The sequence below is a fragment of the Protopterus annectens genome, chromosome 3.part1 (assembly GCF_019279795.1).
Source record: "Protopterus annectens isolate FY-2018-M chromosome 3.part1, PAN1.0, whole genome shotgun sequence".
NCBI lineage: Eukaryota > Metazoa > Chordata > Ceratodontiformes > Protopteridae > Protopterus > Protopterus annectens.
The window spans coordinates 17,744,580-17,764,806 of NC_056732.1; the positions used below are offsets into that span (position 1 = coordinate 17,744,580).

Here is a 20,227-nt window from a genome sequence, read left to right on the forward strand (position 1 = left end):
CTATAATCCTACCACATCATGGAACAAATTGCCACTAGAAAGCAGGTCTCTCATACATCCAAATTAATTCAAAACTGCCACTAGAGACTACCTCCAAACTCACTGTTCCTGCTTCTGCACTCATCCTCCGTGATCTAGCCCATTAACTCATATGTAATCCCCAAAACTTCACACCTTTTTAGCTGGTAAACCTCCTCAAAGTCTCGCTCTTCTTCTCCGTCTCCTACCTCCATTTCTAATGTCACACCTCATGAAATAACTACTTACACTATGAACTCTCTTCACTGTTTATTGAAAATGTTTATCAGATCATTTCTCTTATGTATGCTTATTATATATTTTTTCTCCATTATTATTTTTCTGATAAAATGTATGTCTTTGTTTGAATACACTGTAACCCCCTGACACTGTTAACACTAAAATTGTAAAACTGTGGAGCTTTTCTCCCTGGGCCTCTGCTGAAAAAGGGCTACTTAGCTCAGTCGGACTAACCCGGTCAACAAATGTAAAATAAATAATAATAAATAAATATTATAGGAAGCTTGTCTTTCACTACAGCAAGCAGCCATGCAAAGCAATATTAAGTTTGTTTGGACACCAGCTTTAGAGCAGGCAGTCTGAAAGCTCAACGAGGCCTTGAGTGGAAGCCCTGTACCAAGCAGTTCTGACTGCAGTTGTGAATTCATTGTACCGTATTAGTCACCTCTATTCACTTAAAAAAATAAAGAAACATCCAGCACTGTATCACATTCTTAAGTCAGCCAAAGAAAAAAGTCATATACAGCTATGCAGAAAGAATGTTTGGGGATATAGTTTGAACTCCCCAGAAGCTTACACTCTATCTGGACTCTAGAAAAATCACAGTGGTTACAGATCACGATCCCTTAAACTGGTTATAAAGGGACACTGAGTGTAGCAATAAGCTTCTATGATGGCGCTTGGGATTATAGATTTACAGCATGAATTCTGCACAGCGGCGGTGCCAGCAATGTAAACACACGCGGTGTCTCAAGACCAGCAACTCGGCAGTGCAAGTAAGGATGAACCTTCTATCCAAGTTATGTTTCTGGGGTATCAGCAACTCGGCAGTGCAACTAAGGATGCACCTTCTATCCAAGTTATGTTTCTGGGGTATCAGCAACTCGGCAGTGCAACCAAGGATGCACCTTCTATCCAAGTTATGTTTCTGGGGTATCAGCAACTCGGCAGTGCAACCAAGGATGCACCTTCTATCCAAGTTATGTTTCTGGGGTATCAGCAACTCGGCAGTGCAACCAAGGATGCACCTTCTATCCAAGTTATGTTTCTGGGGTATCAGCAACTCGGCAGTGCAAGTAAGGATGCACCTTCTATCCAAGTTAAGTTTCTTGGGGTATCACAAAAACGCAGTTGTGAAGCCTAAAAAGAGGAGTGAAAATATGAAAAGCTACACAAAAAAACTATAAAATCTTAAAAAGGTGAGGTTACAATGATTACAATGGACTGTGAGTAAGGTGTGTGAATTCTTGCAAAGTCAGTGAGTGTACACAACTCTGCTCATCATCTGTTCAGTGTAAAGATTATCTGCAGTCGATATAAAAAGTATACACACCCCTGTTAAAATGCCAGGTTTTTGTGATATAAAAAATTAGATCACAATAAATCATTTCAAAACTTTTCCCACCTTTAATGTAACCTATAACCTGTACAATTCAACTGAAAAACAAACAAATCTGTTAGAGGAAAAATATATAAAAAATAAAAAAAGTACAACACGGTGGTTGCATAAGTGTGCACACCCTTAAACTAATACTTTGTTGAAACACCTTTTGATTTAATTACAGCATTCAGCCTTCTTGGGTAGGAGTCTATCAGCATGGCACATCTTGACTTCGGCAATATTTGTCCAGTCTTCCTTGCAAAAGCACCTCAAATCTGGCAGACTGAGAGGGCATCTCTTGTGCACAGCCCTCTTCAGGTCACCTCAGAGATTTTATATTAGATTTAGGTCTAGGCTCTGGCTGAGTCTTTACAAAACTTTAATTTTCTTCTGGTGAAGCCATCCTTTTGTTGATTTGGATGTATGCTTGGGGTCATTGTTGTGTTGAAAGGTGAAATTCCTCTTCATCTTCAGCTTTCTAGCAGATGCCTGAAGGATTTGGGCCAAAATTGACTGGTATTTGCAACTGTTCATAATTCCCTCTGCCTTGAATAAAGCCCCAGTTCCAGCTGAAGAAAAGCAACCCCAAAGCATGACACTGCCACCACCGTGCTTCACTGTGGGGATGATGTTCTTTTGGTGATGTGAACTAGAAGTTATGTACTTACCATAACGTTCAATCTGAGTAGGTGGATTCATTTGTCTGCAACCTGTGGGTATGGATCCGATATCGGATCCGAACCGGCATGGTTTATCCAGCTATGGATCCGAGCTCCTAGCTCCTCCCCTCACCCATAATGCCCTGCTCTCCCTACATGACCTCAGATCGAGTTTGCCCTGCACCAGCTACCCTAACCAAAGGGTAACACACCCTATGCAGGAAACTGACAAGGCCAGGGGGATAGGAGGGCGGGATGGTTGCAGACAAATGAATCCACCTACTCAGATGGAACGTTATGGTAAGTACATAACTTCTAGATCTGAAGTAGGAGAATTCATTTGTCAGCAACCTGTGGGACAGAGTCCCCAGCTACCTGAATCTTGGGTGGCCATCATGGAAGGATATTCCGGAGCACCGCGGAGCCAAAGGATGCTCTACCTCTAGAAGTGACGTCCAGCTTGTAATGAGTAATAAAGGTATGAGATGAAGCCCAAGTGGCTGCTGAACAAATGTCATCCAGAGGAACCCTAGACTTAAAGGCCGCTGAAGTAGAGACAGACCAGGTCGAATGAGCATGGACTCCCTTCGGTGCGGGCCTCCCAGAGGCTTGGTAAGCCAACAGAATACACTGAGAAATCCAGCGTGACAAAAAAACTTTGGAAATTGGTTTACCCAGATTGAATTTGGCAAAAGAATTGAACAACTGGTCTGATTGCCTATGACCAGCTGTCCCATGAAGGTAAAAACGAAGCTGCCTGTGAACATCCAAGGAATGCAGCTTGTATTCGCCTTTGTTTTGATACTTAGGGAAGAAAACAGGGAGGTTGATGGACTGATTAATGTTAGCTTCCGAAGCTACTTTAGGAAGAAAGGAGGGATTGATCCTGAGGTACACCCGGTCCGGATGAAAAATCAAATAAGGCGGTTTCATGGACAGGGCCTGAAGCTCTGAAACTCTCTTAGCCGAAGTAATGGCTACCAAAAAAGCAGTCTTAAAGGACAAGTATTTAAGATCGACTGTGGCCGCAGGTTCGAAGGGGGGAGCGGTCAAGGCCTGAAGTACCAAGGAAAGATCCCACGGGGGAACCGTTTCTTTGACAGGGGGTCTGAGCAAAAGGGTGCCTTTTAGGAAGGTTTTGCATAACTTAGCCAACATAAGAGACCCTGAATCGTGTCTAAAATGGTAATGAGATATGGCCGCCAGCTGAACTTTGACCGTGGAACTACTGGCGCCATCATTAAAGAGAGTAGTAAGGAAATCTAGAACCAAAGGAAGGGGAACCGTGAAAGGATCTAGGCCTTGCCGCTCTGCCCAAATGGAGAAACGCTTCCATTTACTGCGGTAAATTTTTCTGGTAGAGGGCTTGTGGGCCGCTACCAGAATGGCCTTAACTGGGGACGAGATACCGGGAGTCCTGATTAGGAGTGGAACTGGAGCAGCCAAGCAGTCAACTTCAGGTTGTCCAGGTTCGGAGTTGGCAGGTTCGACGGGTGTGATATCAGATCCGGAATCGGATCTAGAATCCAAGGTGGATTCACTGAATGAGACCTTAGGTAAGGGAACCAGATCTGTCGAGGCCAGAACGGGGCAAAGAGGATCATTCTGCACCCCAACCGAGAGGCTTTCTGAAGTACTTGTAGCATCAGAGGTAGAGGGGTGTATGCGTAAAGAAGACCGGGAGGCCAAGCATGCACCAGAGCGTCTCTGGGAAAATCCCCTGGAGGGGGGATTAGAGCGAAAAAACTGTCGCACCTGGCGTTTAAAGGAGAAGCAAAGAGATCGCAACAGGGAGTCCCCCACTGTGCGAAGATACGTTTCGCTTCTTGAGAATTGAGAGACCACTCGTACGGGGAGAGAATGGTGCGACTGAGCTTGTCCGCTAGGATGTTGGTCCGACCCAGAATATGCGTTGCGATGAGAAAGCGGTTGGTGGAGATCGCCCATTCCTACACTCTCATGGCTTCTCGACATAAAGGGTAAGACCTGGTTCCCCCCTGTTAGTTGATGTACCAGACCACCGACATGTTGTCTGATTGAATCGCAATTGTTCCCAGGGGAAGGAGGGCCTGAAGTGCTTGCAACGCCAACAGCACCGCCCTCATTTCCAGAACACTGATATGCAGGGAGGTCTCTGAATCGCTCTACGTGCCTTGGACCATGCGGCCCGCAAAATGCCCCCCCCACCCCCCACCCGAGGCGGGAAGTGTCCGTGGTCACCGTGGCGAGAGGGGGAGATGCACAAAAGGGGCGGCCCCTGTGGAGGTCCGGAGAATGGAGCCACCACAAGAGAGACCGCTTGCAAGCCTTGCTGATAGCAATGGGATGATACAGGGGGAGGGAGAGAAATGACCATTGCACCTGAAGTGTACATTGAAGCACCCGCATGTTCAAGCGGGCATGCGGAAGAAGAGTAATCGCTGCCGCCATAGACCCTAGCGCCCTCAGGATCAATTCCGCAGGTGTTGAGCTGAAGTGAAGGATGGCCCGCACCTGGAGTCGCAGATTCCGAACCCTGTCGGTTGTGAGAAAGGCTCTTAAATTTCTCGTGTCTAACCTGGCTCCTATAAATTCTATTGTTCGAGTAGGGACCAGGTTGGACTTTTCTATGTTTACCGTGATGCCTAGCTTGGGAGCTAGACGAAGGAAAGAGTCTCTTGCCAAAGAGAGTAGATGCCTTGTTGGGGCGGTGAGAAGCCAGTCGTCTAGGTACGGAAAGACCTGCACCCCCTGAAGCCTCAGGTGGGCTGCAACCACTGCTAAAACTTTGGTGAACACCCTGGGGGCTGTGGTGAGACCAAAAGGAAGGACCCTGAACTGGTAGTGACTGGCTCCCAGCCGGAAGCGAAGAAACCTCCTGGATCGTCTGTCCATCAGAATGTGGTAGTACGTGTCCTTGAGGTCTATAGAGCACATCCAGTGATTCTCCCCTAGAAGGGGGAGGATGGACTGCAAAGTGACCATCCGGAACTTCTCTTTGGGAACTGACAGGTTCAACAGGGACAGGTCTAGAATGGGTCTTAGGTCCCCCGTCTTTTTTGGCACTAAAAAGAACCTGGAGTAGAACCGTGATCCGATCTGGTCTGGGGGGACGGGCTGGATGGCTCTTTTTCTCAGCAGATGGCCAATTTCTGCTGAAGCAGCCTCCCTCTGATCGGGTGGAACATCGGGGAGGATTTTTAACTTTGGGACATGAAGAAAGGGGATCTTGTAACCTCTGGATATAATCCAGAGTACAAAGCGGTCCGATGTAATGGACTCCCATGCCGCTAGGTGCTCCGAGAAACGTCCCCCGACTGCCTCCAGAGTGGAGCAGTCGGGCAACCCCTCAGGGTTGCTGCATGGGCCGTTCAGAGAAAGGTTCCCTGGACCCAAAGTTCCTGGGAGCCCCTCTGCCCCTAGGGCAGCGTCCTCCCTGTCCTCCTCTGCCGCGGAAGGACTGGTTGTCCGGAGCGGGTTGGGAATGCTGCGACTTCCGGAATCACATCTTCTTCTGGCCCTTTTGGTTCCTAGAGTAGGACCTCTGGGGCACAGAGAAGAGGACTCCGACGGCAGACAGTGTCTTCCCGTCCTTCTCGCTCTGAACCAAGGTGTCGCAAACCGTCTTGCCAAAAAGGGCAGAACCGTCAAAGGGGGCGTTCGCGAATGACGCCTTGAAGGGCTCCGTAAAATCGCAGTGGCAGAGCCAGGCCTGCCGTCTTGTGACTAGGCCCGCTCCCACAGCTCTAGCGGCTCCCTCGGTAGCGTGGGAAAGTAACCGCATAGAGGTGTTAGTCACAGAACGAAGAGTGGCCATACGGGTGGAGTGCATAAGTTTGTCCTCTTCCGACATGGACTCTGGGGGGGTGGATGCAGCGTATTCCTTGATAAGATCGTGCTGCATCCTAATGACGTGTGCCAAATAGTTGAGCGCCCTCACTGAGAAGGTCGCTGAACTAAAGATTCGCTTCCCCAAACGGTCCATCATCCGAGACTCCTTGCTCGGGGGATGGACTGAGGGACTCTCCTGGGCGAGTTCCCTCTTAGTGGCTGCTGCCGACAACATGGCATCTACCGGGGGTCCCTTGCTCCAGTGGGCACGGTCAGCAGGGGGGCTAAGGATCCTGTCGGGCCTCTTAGAGATTGGCTCCACGGTGTCCGGGTCCCTCCACGCCCTGGTGGTAATAAGGTCCACCAGGGGGTCGGCAGGAGGGGACACCCAAGAGGAAGACGGGCCCGCTTCAAATGCCTCCAAGAACACTGACTCATCCGAGGAAGACTTTGGGGCAGACCACCCACCTCTAATCCGTAACATTTCCAAGATGTCTCCGAAGGAGACAACCTCAGGGGGTGATCTTGGGGAGCCTTCCCCTTCCTCCAAGTCAGTGTCTTCGATCAAAGACTCGGGGGAGTCTATGTGCCTCCTCTTACACGAATGCTTGCGAGGTGCTTCCTCGGGGGGGCTGTCTGAGGAGCCCTCACCAGTAATGTCCAGAATCACAAGAACTGCTTGGGGCAGTAAAGCGGGCTGTCCCAGTGGCCGGGTGATGGAAGCCTGGCCCAGAGCAGATGGAGTGTGGGATGGAGCCGAAGCAAGTGCCGGGGGTCCGGATGCCCTCAACAGAGCCCACTCCACTACATCAAAAGCCGAGGGGGAGCCAGCCTCGACAATAGGATCCGAAAGTCGGCTCCTCCTCGGATCCGATGAGCGGATCGGAGCCGGCGCCGAGCCCCTCAGATCCGAGGGACCAGTGTGCTCCGACAAGGACGGCGCCGAAGCCACACTGATTCCCTCGGATCCGAAGCTCGGGCCAAGGCTCTGAGAGGTCGGATCCGACAGACTCGAGGGCAGGGTTGGATCTGAAGTACCCAGTACTATCGGCGCCGACACACCCCCGGCTCCGAGGCTGCCCGGCTCCGAGTGCTCCGAACCCGGGTAGCGGGTCGGAGAAGGAGCAATGGGCTTAAAAAAGGGGGTCGAGCTCCCCCCCAGAGGGGGGGAGGCAGGAGCACTCCCATCTGCATCTGGGCCTGGATGAACCTTCGCATCATCCGATCCAGATCAGCGTCGGAGAGGCTGTAAGTAGACCTCGACGAGGCTACCGAGGTAGGCCTTGAATGCCGCCTCGATAGCCTCGAAGGAGGTCGGGTCTCCTCATCCTCAGGCTCCGGTGAAAAGCACGGGGACCGGAGCCGAGGAGGGGGAGAGCCAGCAGCCAGAGAGGCCAGAGGAGAAGCCCGCTTAGCTGGCGGGGCCGAAATGGAGGTCTCGGCCCGCCGCTTGTGGTGCTTCTCTCTCCGGTCCTTTTTCCTGGCTTCCTTCTCCTCCGACCCTTTGGCGGGAGTTTGAATCCCGGGTGGAGGAGGGGGAGCAGGCAAGGCAGGGACTGCCGAAGCAGTGACCACCAAGGGGGTGGGGGCCGAAGCTGAGTCTGGGGGCAAGAGTCCCGCCAAGACCAGCTTCGACCTCCGCTCCTTCAATGCCCTGGGGTTGAACCCTGCACAAATTGAACATCCTGAAGTGAGGTGTTCAACCCCAAGGCATCGAACGCACCGAGTGTGGCCATCAGCAGGGGAAAGCTTATGGCCACACTCGGAGCACTTTGAGAAAACAGCCTTTGGGGCCTCAGACATAACTATTATTTTTTTTTTTTTTTTAAAAATAGTAACAATAAAAATAAACTAAACAGTCACACAAAGGCCCCAAAAAAAATCACACACACACACACACCACTACGAACCAGCGAGGGGAGGGTAAAAACTAGATTAAACTGAACCAAAAAAGATATAAATAAAAGGGAAACCTACAACTTTCACACAACTAAGAAGTTTTGGAAAAGTTTTGAAAAGTTTTAAAACCCTTAAATAAGACTTAGCTTTAGGAGCTCTGACGACCCAGCCTTCACCATGGGCGGCAAACTAGATCTGAGGTCATGTAGGGAGAGCAGGGCATTACGGGTGAGGGGAGGAGCTAGGAGCTCGGATCCATAGCTGGATAAACCATGCCGGTTCGGATCCGATATCGGATCCATACCCACAGGTTGCTGACAAATGAATTCTCCTACTTCAGATCTGTTGTTTTTGCGCCAAATGTACCTTTTGGAATCATTACCAAAAAGTTCAACCTTGGTCTCATCAGACCATAACACATTTTCCCACATGCTTTTGGGAGACTATGTATTGTTTTGCAAATTTTAGCCAGGCCTGGATGACTTTCTGTGTAAGAAAATGCTTCCATCTTGCAACCCTACCCCATAGTCCAGACATACGGAGAATACGGGAGATTGTTGTCACATGTAGTACACAACCAGTACTTTCCAGAAATTCCTGCAGCTCCTTCAGTGTTGCTGTAGGTTTCTTGGCAGCCTCCCTGACCAGTTTTCATCTTGTCCTTTCATCAGTTTTGGAGGGACATCCAGTTCTTTGCAACGTCACTGTTGTCCCATATTTTCTCCACCTTTTGATGACTGTCTTCTCTGTGTTCCATGGTATATCCAATGCTGTGGAAATTTTTTGTACCCTTCTCCTGACTGACAGCTTTCAACAATGAGATCCCTTTGATGCTTTGTAAGCTCTCTGCAAACCATGGCTTTTGCTGTAGCAGGCAACTGAGTAAATGTCAGGAAAATCCTACTAGGACAGATGAACTTTATTTGGGGTTAATCAGAGTCTCTTTAATTGATGGCAGGTGTACCCAATAAGACTGAATGTTGTAATTAAATCAAAACGTGCTTCAACAAAGTATTAGGTTCATAGGTTCATAGGTTCATACTAGGCTATCTGCCCGAGGGCATTTACAAGCCTAGCCCATCGTTTTGTGGCTTACGCCACCCCTTTAGTATGGGGAACTATACCCATTATTTTGCTGTGCCTCTGTCGAGCAGTGACACTGAGGTAATCCCTGGGGTATATCTGCGATCTCCCATCCATTGGTCAAGATTTCTCTTGAACAAGGCCAGCGAGGTGCTCTGCCTCACATGTACCGGGATTTTGTTCCACAGCATAGGGAGTCTTTGGGTGATGAATCTATCCCTCCAGCACGTCCTATTAATAGCCGTGTCGAGGTTTAAGTCTCCCGCCTTGTGGCTCTGATGGATCTAGATTTTTGAGGTGAAGCATATTCATCAAATCTGGGTTTGACATGGCCTTGTATGTTAGGCAAAGGTCACCTCTGAGCAAGCGGTGGCGACTGAATAGAGCTGGAGTTCTTTCAGTCGGGCAGCATAGGATAGATTTTTGAGACCCTTTATCCTTTTGGTGAGGAACTTTTGTGGCCTCTCCAGCTGCTGCAAGTGTCGGGTCAGATACATTCCGAATGGGGCATTGTACTCAATCATTGGTCTAATGAGTGATGAGTAAAGGGAGACTATAACCTCCCTTGATCTAGATGAGAATCCCTTCATGATAAGGTGGGCAATGTAGAAGGTCTTCCTAACTACTTTAGCTACATGGGTGTCGAATGACAGACTACTATCAACCTGAGTCCCCAGGTCCCTGATAACTTCTTCTGTGCTCAGTGGATTGCCACCTATTTGGTAGCTAGGGGTAACCTTGTTTTTCCCGAAGGGTATGACTATGCATTTTTTGGCATTTAACTTTAGGCCGTGGCTCTGGCACCAGTTATCCGTTTCTGTGAGACCCTTCTGAAGGATATCTGTGTCAGATGTGTTTTCTACTATGGCGCCCAGTTTGCAGTCATCTGCAAACTTTGTCAGCCATAACCCTCCTGTGTTTGCTTGTCCTTCGGAAAAGTAGATGCCAAACAAGAGTGGGCCCAGGACTGAGCCCTGTGGGACACCACTTGTGACAGGCTTTGAGTCTGACATGGCGCCAGCAACTCTGACCCTATGGGTTCTGTCACTCAGCCAGTTTGCAACCCATCTTGTGATGTATGGGTTAACATTTAAGCTGATGAGTTTTTCAATGATACCCGAGTGGGGTATTGTATCGAAGGCCTTAGCCAGATCGAGGTAGGCTGTATGGACTGCCTTTCCATCATCAATGGCTTTGGTGACTGTTTCGAAAAAGTCAAGCAAGTTTAAAAGGCATGATCTGCCTTTGACAAAGCCAAACTGGGTTGGATCCAAAGTCTGCAAATTCCCTATGTCTTTATTTATGAGGTCCATTATGATCCTCTCCATGGCTTTGCAGATAAGGCTTGTCAAGCTAATGGGCCGGTAATTTCCAGGGTCGGTGGAGGCACCGCCTTTGTGAAGTGGGACCACAGTTGCAGTGCGCCACTCCTGGAGTGCGTATCCAGAGGTAAGACTTTGATTAAACAGCTGTCCTAGTTGTGGGTTTAATTCCTCATTGAGTTCGTGGAGCACACAGCCGGGGACACCATCAGGTCCCATGGATGCTGTCTTTTTTGCTTTGGAGAGAGCAGTTCTCACTTGGGCGCTGGAGATGTTTGGGGGGCTGCAATCGTTTGGTATAGATATCTCTCCTTTTGGGGAGAAGTTTGCACTGAACCTGTCAGCCAGTATGTTGGCAATGTCTGTAGGATCAGTAATCTTCACATCATTTTGAACTAGTTCTGAGCATATCTGGGAGTTTCCTCCTAGGTTTCTAACATAGCTAAAGAAGGCCTTATGATTGTCTTTTGAGTCTTTAGCTATTTTTCTCTCGAAATTTGCTTTGGATGATTTTATGAGAGCTCTTAGTTTTTACTTATAGTGATCAAGGGTGTCTTACCTTTTAAGGATTTTGCTCTATCTTGTAGTAGCTTCCTCCTTTTGTTGTAGAGTTTGTTTATGGCTGGGGTCCACCAGACTGGACGCTTGCCTTTGGTACAAAGAGTCTTTGTTTTGCTTGGGATTGCCTTATCCATGCAGTCCTGCAGGTGCTGGTAGAAGGCATTTGTAAGTGATTCAGCGGCTTGAGTACTGTTTTCCTACTGCTCGGGGCCTTAAAGGAGACCACACTAGTCTTTAGAAGTGTGAAGTCGGCTTTTGAGAAGTTCTTTACTGTGGTCTTTTTATTTCAGGTGGGGGTGGGATGAGGACCTCCAGCGAGATTAGTTTGTGATCTGATCTCACCAGTGAGGGGTATACTTCCGGTGTTGAACATTGTGCTCCCATGTTCGTGATGATGAGATCAAGTATGTTATCTCCTCTTGTGGGAATGGTGACTAGTTGTTCCATGGCATTTGAGTTTATGAATTCCAGGAACTTTTGGGCTAGGGTGTTTGGGCTTGAGTAGTGTTCCCAGTCTATATTTGGGTAATTGAAGTCACCTAGTATGATGGTGTTTGGTGATACATTTATCCCCTCTAGTGTTTTCAGGAAGGCCATGTGAGGTTTAGTTTAAGGGTGTGCACACTTTTGCAACCACTGTATTGTACTTTTTTTATTTTTTATATTTTGTTTGTTTTTCAATTGAATTGTACAGGTTATAGGTCACATTAAAAGTGGGAAAAGTTTTGAAATGATTTATTGTGGTCTCATTTTTTTATATCACAAAAACCTGGCATTTTAACAGGGGTGTGTAAACTTTTTATATCCAGTATAGGTGTTGACAGTGATGGCCATGGCCAAAAAAAATGTTCATCTACTATATGCTATTCAGGCTAAGCAAATAACTGTATATAAGACAGAGAGAGACAGGGGGTGTTGCCCAGCAGTATGGTCTGTAGAGTGACCCTGCCACTCCTTTTCTGACAATTATGTGTTGTGGTCACTGGGACTTATGCTGCACTGAAAAGCTGACAAGAGAGTCTGGCATAGGATGTTTGGTCAAGCTATTCCTATTTCTGCGGGGAACTTGTAGACAGCATCAGCCTACTTAAGAGTACACAGAGAAAAGCCTATGTGCTTCCAGGCTGCATAAACATCATCCATGAGGCTTACACCAGTGAGATGAGCCAGGAGTCTTCCACATTACTTATCCACATGATGGTTTAGACATTTCTGGGAGTGGACAGCACAAAAAAGCCAATTTCATTTCATAGCAAGTTTCATTAGCTTGGGTGTCTCCCTGAAGGGGACATCATCACACTGGCAGCTAAACAGCGGATATGTATCATTATCTTTGTGAGTATCAAATGTAAGGATTTCTTAAAGTCCCTCTTCCTACCACAGTGAGAGACAGGGAACCCTACTCTAACCCTAGATTCACAATGGGGGCAGTGCATGGTTGCCTGTCACAGACAAGACACTGAAAACACAACAGGCAAGCTACAGAGGGTGGGTGACTTGGCCTCAGTACCTGCAGAAGGATTTGGAAAATAAAGCATTACATCTTGAAAAACTACCATCAGCTTGAGTTCGCTAAGGGTGTGCAATGCACCCACAAGGACAGGTCCCAATAGATATCAAATAAGTGACATACTTCTAACATATGGCCCAGTCTCACAGGCACAAATGATGTAGAAAGATCCATGACAGTCTCCTCAACTGTGGCTGGTGAGTCCTGCATTACACAGTGGGAATCTTGAGAGACAAGGCTCTATGGTTACAACTATAGCTACTATGTTTAAACTGATGAAACAAACAACTGTTTTGTAGTAGCAGACAGAACTGAAGTAGAACATGAGCTTTTACCTTCTTTTCTTGCAAATAGCTGAGCTGAAGCATTAGCTATTACTGCAATGCTGCATATCATGTGCCTTGCATAAGTAGTACAGAGAGCAACAGTGGTAGTCCATGCTCCCAAGATGGCAACAGCATAAACTCTATAAATGTTCTACACTCTAGACACTGAATAAAATAACTCTTTTACAAAGTATTAACATCAAGTTTCATACTGTAGTTGCAGCAAACGTTCATCTGGCACAAAAAGCTGGCTACACTATCCTTGTCTAACATGATACCACTATGAGCGCTCCAGAACACAGAACTGTGGTGAACTTGATATATAAGAGTAGATACACACAACACCCAATGCAGAACAATTCCAAAGCCAGATCAACATTTCCACACTGTAGTCTTTATACTGGTGTGAAGTACAGTATGCAGCGGCTATGGATGGTCCCTAAATAGACTCCAGTGCCCACATCTAAAGAATTTAAAATCTAAAATCTAGTAGCTACCAAAGGTATTGTCCTCTGAGTCATATCACCTGTACTAATCTGATTAAAGTATAAAAAAGCACACAAATATGAATCACTAAGCAATTAAGTGCAGCCTGTCCTCAGCCACATGTAGGAAATATGCACTGTTGTCTTTAGTATGGTATAATATTATACATTGCCATGGACAAGCATCACAATGAACACTACACTGAGAAACGTCTTTGGCCGAGCTCTTCAGAGCCCCTTTCTCACACTGAGAAACGTCTTTGGCTGGGCTCTTCAGAGCCCCTTTCTCACACTGAGAAACGTCTTTGGCCGGGCTCTTCAGAGCCCCTTTCTCACACTGAGAAACGTCTTTGGCCGGGCTCTTCAGAGCCCCTTTCTCACCATCTCCCACTGGATTTCAGCACATTCTAGTGCTCACTTACTCAAAGTAACTGTACTTTGAATAAACGTTTTTACATTCATATGTTTGCACTTGGGCATATTATATATAAACATGCACTACATATATTAATTTCCAGGGAACAATGGTAATATTTTGCCAGTTTGGATTCAGATCAGGATGCAGCACAACTGACCTGATGTTTGCACTGAGACAGAAACTTGAGAAGAAGCTAGAGATGAGAGAGTCCAATTGGGCCTTCCTAGACTTGGAGAAAGCATATGACAAGGTCCCAAGAAAGCAGATATGGGCAGTACTGCGGTGGTTTGAAGTCCCAGAAACATTGGTAGAACTAGTGCAGGCTATGTACAAGGACTAAGTGACTCAAGTACAAACAGTGTTTGGCCTCGCAGAGGGGTTCCCAGTGGGAGTAGGTGTACACCACTGCTCAGCTCTGAGCCCACTGCTGTTCATGCTGGTGATGGACTACATTAGCAAACAGGTTGGAGGGGATGGATCAACAAAGCTGCTGTATGCAGACGATGTGACAGTGCAGGCAGACTCTGAGCTAGAACTTCAGCAAAGGACAAGAGAATGGAGTGCAAATCTGAATGGACATGGGATGAAACTAAGCACACATAAGACGGTGGTAATGGCAGCAAACTGGGGAAATATGAAGAAGCTGAGAATAGAGCTAGAAGGGAAGATAGTGGAACAGGTAAACAGCTTCAAGTATCTAAGAGGGGTGGTTGAGGAGAGGGGTAGTCTGAATGAAGAGGTCAAACCTAGAATCAGAGGGGCTGCAGCCAGCTGGCATTGAGTATCAAGTGTAGTCTATGACAGAAGAATGCCAAAAAAAAAAGCTGAAAAGTAAGGTGTACAAGACAGTGGTGCAACCAGTACTACTGTATGGTACAGAAACCTAGGCAGTAAAGACAGAGCAGATGAGGAAGCTAGAGGTGATGGAAATTAAGTGCCTGAGAAAGGTGATAGGATGCACTCTGTGTATTTAAACATGTAGTTAGAGAGAAAGGTGACAGGATGCACTCTGTGTATTTAAACATGTGGTTAGAAAGAAATTTTTTGTATTTCTGATGAAGTCTGAGTGACGAAAGCGTTGAATAAATTGTTTACACTAAACCAGTTTGTTTGTTCCTCTGCTGCCAGTGTTTTTTCTTATTTCACATTTTATGTACAATTGCTATAGCAGAAAGCAGTTGCAAACATCAGTTCAAACATCATGTATTTTTATAGTTCTACTTTGTTTTGTTGAATCCCATTTCACTGAATTTTATTTCACCCCGACCACATTGCTGAAAACACGAATTATTGAAAACTCATTTCACTGAACTGAACTTAGTATATATGGCACTGTGTATAGCACTGCAAGGTAAGTAAAAAGTATATGCACTTTTTCCCACTGTAGTGTGATCTTAGAGTTAGTATTTATAGTTAGGGGGGTGTGGGGGACACAGCTCCCCACCTTGTTTGTTTTATACTGTACTTTACCAAAAACTTCAAAACAATACATTTTAAACAATAGACATGCACAATTGCAACACCAATGACTAACTCTCTCCAGAAGACAATATGTACTCAAACTAATTGGGGGCTATGCCCCCCACAACCCCCAATGTGGGGGGCACTCACCTAACTAAATATACTAACTCCAGGATCGCACTACAGTGGGGAAAAGGACATATACATTTTACTTGCCTTACAGTAGTTTACACAGTGCCATATATACTAACTGCAGTTCAGTGAAATGAGATTCAGTGAAACTGATTTTTAGTAATTTGAGTTTTCAGAGAAGTGCAGGGGGTGAAATGAAATTCAGTGAAATTAGATTCAACTAAACAAAGTAGACCCATGTTTATAGAGTGAATAGTGAAAGGTGATACATTCTCACATATTTCATGCAACTAAAAGACACTGGCTGTAGATTCATCTACCTAAATGTTAGTAATCTACTGCAGATGTTATAATGCTTAAACGCAGCTCACAAACCCATTACAGTCAGACAGGGAAAACTGTGGCACATTAACTGTCAGATGTCCGAAAGGGAAACAAAACTGGAACTGATGAGGAAACATACATGTCTATGGTTCACAGAACATGCTGTGCAGGAGTTAGTCGCACAGTAGCCATTCCTACTATACAGATGAAGCTGTTTCTTCAACTGACTGCCAACGTTGACCAATACAAGCTGAAATCAGGGAAACTGGTTTGGTTTTTAGAGGCTTAGGTAGTTAAAGAGGTCTACACAAGGAGGCTTAGGTAGTTAAAGAGGTCTACACAAGGAGGCTTAGGTAGTTAAAGAGGTCTACACAAGGAGGCTTAGGTAGTTAAAGAGGTCTACACAAGGAGGCTTAGGTAGTTAAAGAGGTCTACACAAGGAGGCTTAGGTAGTTAAAGAGGTCTACACAAGGAGGCTTAGGTAGTTAAAGAGGTCTACACAAGGAGGCTTAGGTAGTTAAAGAGGTCTACACAAGGAGGCTTAGGTAGTTAAAGAGGTCTACACAAGGAGGCTTAGGTAGTTAAACAGGTCTACACAAGGAGGCTTAGGTAGTTAAAGAGGTCTACACAAGGAGGCTTAGGTAGTTAAAGAGGTCTACACAAGGAGGCTTAGGTAGTTAAAGAGGTCTACACAAGGAGACTTAGGTAGTTAAAGAGGTCTACACAAGGAGGCTTAGGTAGTTAAAGAGGTCTACACAAGGAGACTTAGGTAGTTAAAGAGGTCTACACAAGGAGGCTTAGGTAGTTAAAGAGGTCTACACAAGGAGGCTTAGGTAGTTAAAGAGGTCTACACAAGGAGGCTTAGGTAGTTAAACAGGTCTACACAAGGAGACTTAGGTAGTTAAAGAGGTCTACACAAGGAGGCTTAGGTAGTTAAAGAGGTCTACACAAGGAGACTTAGGTAGTTAAAGAGGTCTACACAAGGAGGCTTAGGTAGTTAAAGAGGTCTACACAAGGAGGCTTAGGTAGTTAAAGAGGTCTACACAAGGAGGCTTAGGTAGTTAAACAGGTCTACACAAGGAGACTTAGGTAGTTAAAGAGGTCTACACAAGGAGGCTTAGGTAGTTAAAGAGGTCTACACAAGGAGACTTAGGTAGTTAAAGAGGTCTACACAAGGTGGCTTAGGTAGTTAAAGAGGTCTACACAAGGAGGCTTAGGTAGTTAAAGAGGTCTACACAAGGAGGCTTAGGTAGTTAAAGAGGTCTACACAAGGAGGCTTAGGTAGTTAAAGAGGTCTACACAAGGAGGCTTAGGTAGTTAAAGAGGTCTACACAAGGAGGCTTAGGTAGTTAAAGAGGTCTACACAAGGAGGCTTAGGTAGTTAAAGAGGTCTACACAAGGAGGCTTAGGTAGTTAAACAGGTCTACACAAGGAGACTTAGGTAGTTAAAGAGGTCTACACAAGGAGGCTTAGGTAGTTAAAGAGGTCTACACAAGGAGACTTAGGTAGTTAAAGAGGTCTACACAAGGAGGCTTAGGTAGTTAAAGAGGTCTACACAAGGAGGCTTAGGTAGTTAAAGAGGTCTACACAAGGAGGCTTAGGTAGTTAAAGAGGTCTACACAAGGAGGCTTAGGTAGTTAAAGAGGTCTACACAAGGAGACAATCACCCATTTGTTAACCAGGTAGGTCCAATGGACACACACAGTCCTTCATCAGGAGTGACCTGGAAGAAATGTCTGCTTAAGTGACTTGGTCAAGGTCATACAGTGCGAAAATGAGGGCTGAAGGAATCAAACCCTGTACCACAGAAACTGCAGTCTGCAGCCTTACCCGCTGCTTCACCTGCAACAACTTGCTCTACTTTAGAAATACTGAAAATATTTCAAGTAGTTGTTTGTGTACCAGTACTTGGAGACCTACACACTTGTCTGTCATTTTTTGAAATGTTCCTGTTTATTTAGACATAATAGTTCTGCTGCATTCTAATATCTGTTTTTTTCTCCTCAATTTTTTAAATCCTGCCAGAGTAGTGGCAGAAGTGCAAATTACTAAACAAGATTTCTTACCTCTTCTTTGAAGATCTTAGCTTGTTCCTGACAGCCAGGGAGTGTCTGCACAAACATTGCTACCTAAAAGTTTCCACAGGAAAAAACAGCACTTTATTAGCACCACCTCTGTTTTAAACAAAAACATTATTTATTTTTTAATGCGTACTCCTAACCTCATAGTTAAGTATCTGTGCAGTCTGTGAAAAACACATGATTACATGTTGCATATAGGGCACATATAATTCAGTCTTGCATGCTACAACCATTACTATGAGCTGCATTTCAAATATGCTCTGCATGGAAGCATATGGTTTAATAATATGATACTGAACAACAAATTAACCACACCTCCATCATGATACTGAACAATAAATTAACCACACCTCGTCACGATACTGAACAATAAATTAACCACACCTCCATCACGATACTGAACAAAAAATTAACCACATCTCTGTCACGATACTGAATAAATTAACCACACCTCCGTCATGATACTGAATAAATTAACCACGCCTCCATCACGATACTGAACAATAAATTAGCCACACCTCCATCATGTCCTTTACAAAACCACTTTCAGTTTTATAGTCTGAGAAAAAGGACTGTAAAAGAGAAGAGCTGCTCTTCTTGAATACTATTAAAACAGGACAGTACAAACAATTCACGGGATTCACGAATGTTATGACCATTATGCCTTGCCAGTTTCAACCCTAGACTGCAAGTCAATCCTTGAGAAGGGCTATGCCAGTCACACCCAAGGTTAGTTTATGAATACCCATCCGATTATCCAGGTCTCATTTGAAGCCAGTCTAACACACTGATTTATCTGCAGGGGGAGTCTATTCCAGTGGTGAGGGAGAGAGTAACAAATCTGTTGATCCACCTGAAGCAGGTTTAGATAATTTCTTCTTGTATTTCTGGGATTTTTTGATTTATGAAGGTAGATGAGATCCTGCACTACTGGGTCTCTGACTGCTTGGAAAAGAAAGCACAGATCTATTCTGAGGAGTCCATAAGACACAGAAAATAGGGACAATGCAACTTTTTTATAGCTCTGAGATTTAAAGCTTATAATCCTCTGTTAGGAACCTCTGGGGTCTTTCCAAATATTTGATATGATTGGTTGGGTACATCACAAAGGAGGTATTGCATTATACAACTGAACTAATCAGTACTGAATACAACAGGACAATAACCTCATCTGACCTGGATGATGCTTCCTTGATGACCAGTGCATCAAGTAGAAGGATTTCCTGATAACTTACTACATGTTGGTCAAAGGAGGAGGAATTATCAACTCAGGTTCCGAAGAATCTAACAAGATTTTCATTCTGAATTGGAGCACTGTCAATGTTATATGCTGGAGGGATGCTCTGCCTGCCAAATGCAACAATGCTACATTTTTTTAGCATTTAATTTTAAGCCTACTTTCAATATGCCAGACATTTATAAGTGTGAGTTCCTCTGAAGGGCTTCTGACTCAGAGAAGGATATGACAATGACTCCCAGTCTGCAGTTATCTGCAAACTTGGTTAGCCATAGGTCACCACTTTTAGTCTGTTGGAGAAATAAATACTGAACAGCAGCTCCACCACTGAGTCCCAAGGAACCCAGGTGTTCTGATGTTGCCTCTGCTACCTGCACTTTGCTGGCTGTGTCTTTATCTACTATGTTATCCACCTTAATACACAAAGGTATACTTTAATGCATTTAATAATGCTAGCATGGGGGATGGTCTTAGCCAAATCAAGGTACGCTGTGTGTACAGTGTGACCACTGTCAACAGCTTGTGTTACCTTCTTAAAAAAGTTAACTAAGTTCATTAGACACAGGATCTACCTTATACAAAAATAAACTACTCTGAGTCTAAACAGGATGAGATTTTTAATGTTGATGTTAATCAATGAAATTTTTAATGTCGATGATAATCCAGTTTGTTACAATGTGTCCCATGGACTTACAAATGAAACTCACTACACTGATGGGTCTGTAGTCTCTGAGGTCAGTTCTGCACGCATGTTTATGGAGTGGCATTTATTCTGCTGTATACTACACGTCAGGGACTGTGCCTGTAGCCAGGCTGCAGTTAAACAGCTTATGTAAGGGTTTCACCTAGGCATATCTTACCTTACTCATCAAACAGCAGGTACATTACCTAGTTGCATGGAGGAAGTGCACTTTCAGTACATGATCGTTAGTGATGGGAGGTGAGAGCTAAGGGAACTGTACGGCTCTGGATAGGCATCTCAGGGATGACATTTGCATTGATTTATTTGCTACGACACTGGCAATGTTCACTAGGTCTGAGTAGATTTTGTTATTTAGTACACGTGCAGTACATTGTTGAGTGGTGTTGCTAAGTTGTCTAGCGTAAGTAAAGAATGATTTGTAATTGTTCTTGACCTCAGATGCCAACCTAAGTTCACAGGCTTTCCTTATTAGATCTAATAATCATTTGTAATTATTTGTCCTTGACTTGAGGGTCCCCGGATTTGCTGTACATACTAATGAGTTGTTTTACCTTTTATTGTATATTTTATGACAGTA

General features: G+C 45.3%; 1 protein-coding gene across 3 annotated transcripts in view; it reads right to left on the minus strand.

Annotated features, from left to right (window-relative positions):
- Positions 1–20,227, minus strand: part of L3MBTL4 (L3MBTL histone methyl-lysine binding protein 4) — a 2,903,854-nt gene that overhangs the window by 126,848 nt on the left and 2,756,779 nt on the right. For all 3 annotated transcript variants that reach the window (XM_044066510.1, XM_044066511.1, XM_044066512.1), the window contains one exon: positions 17,696–17,758. In XM_044066510.1, the coding sequence (XP_043922445.1) occupies positions 17,696–17,758 (63 nt within the window). The remainder of the gene's footprint in view (positions 1–17,695; positions 17,759–20,227) is intronic.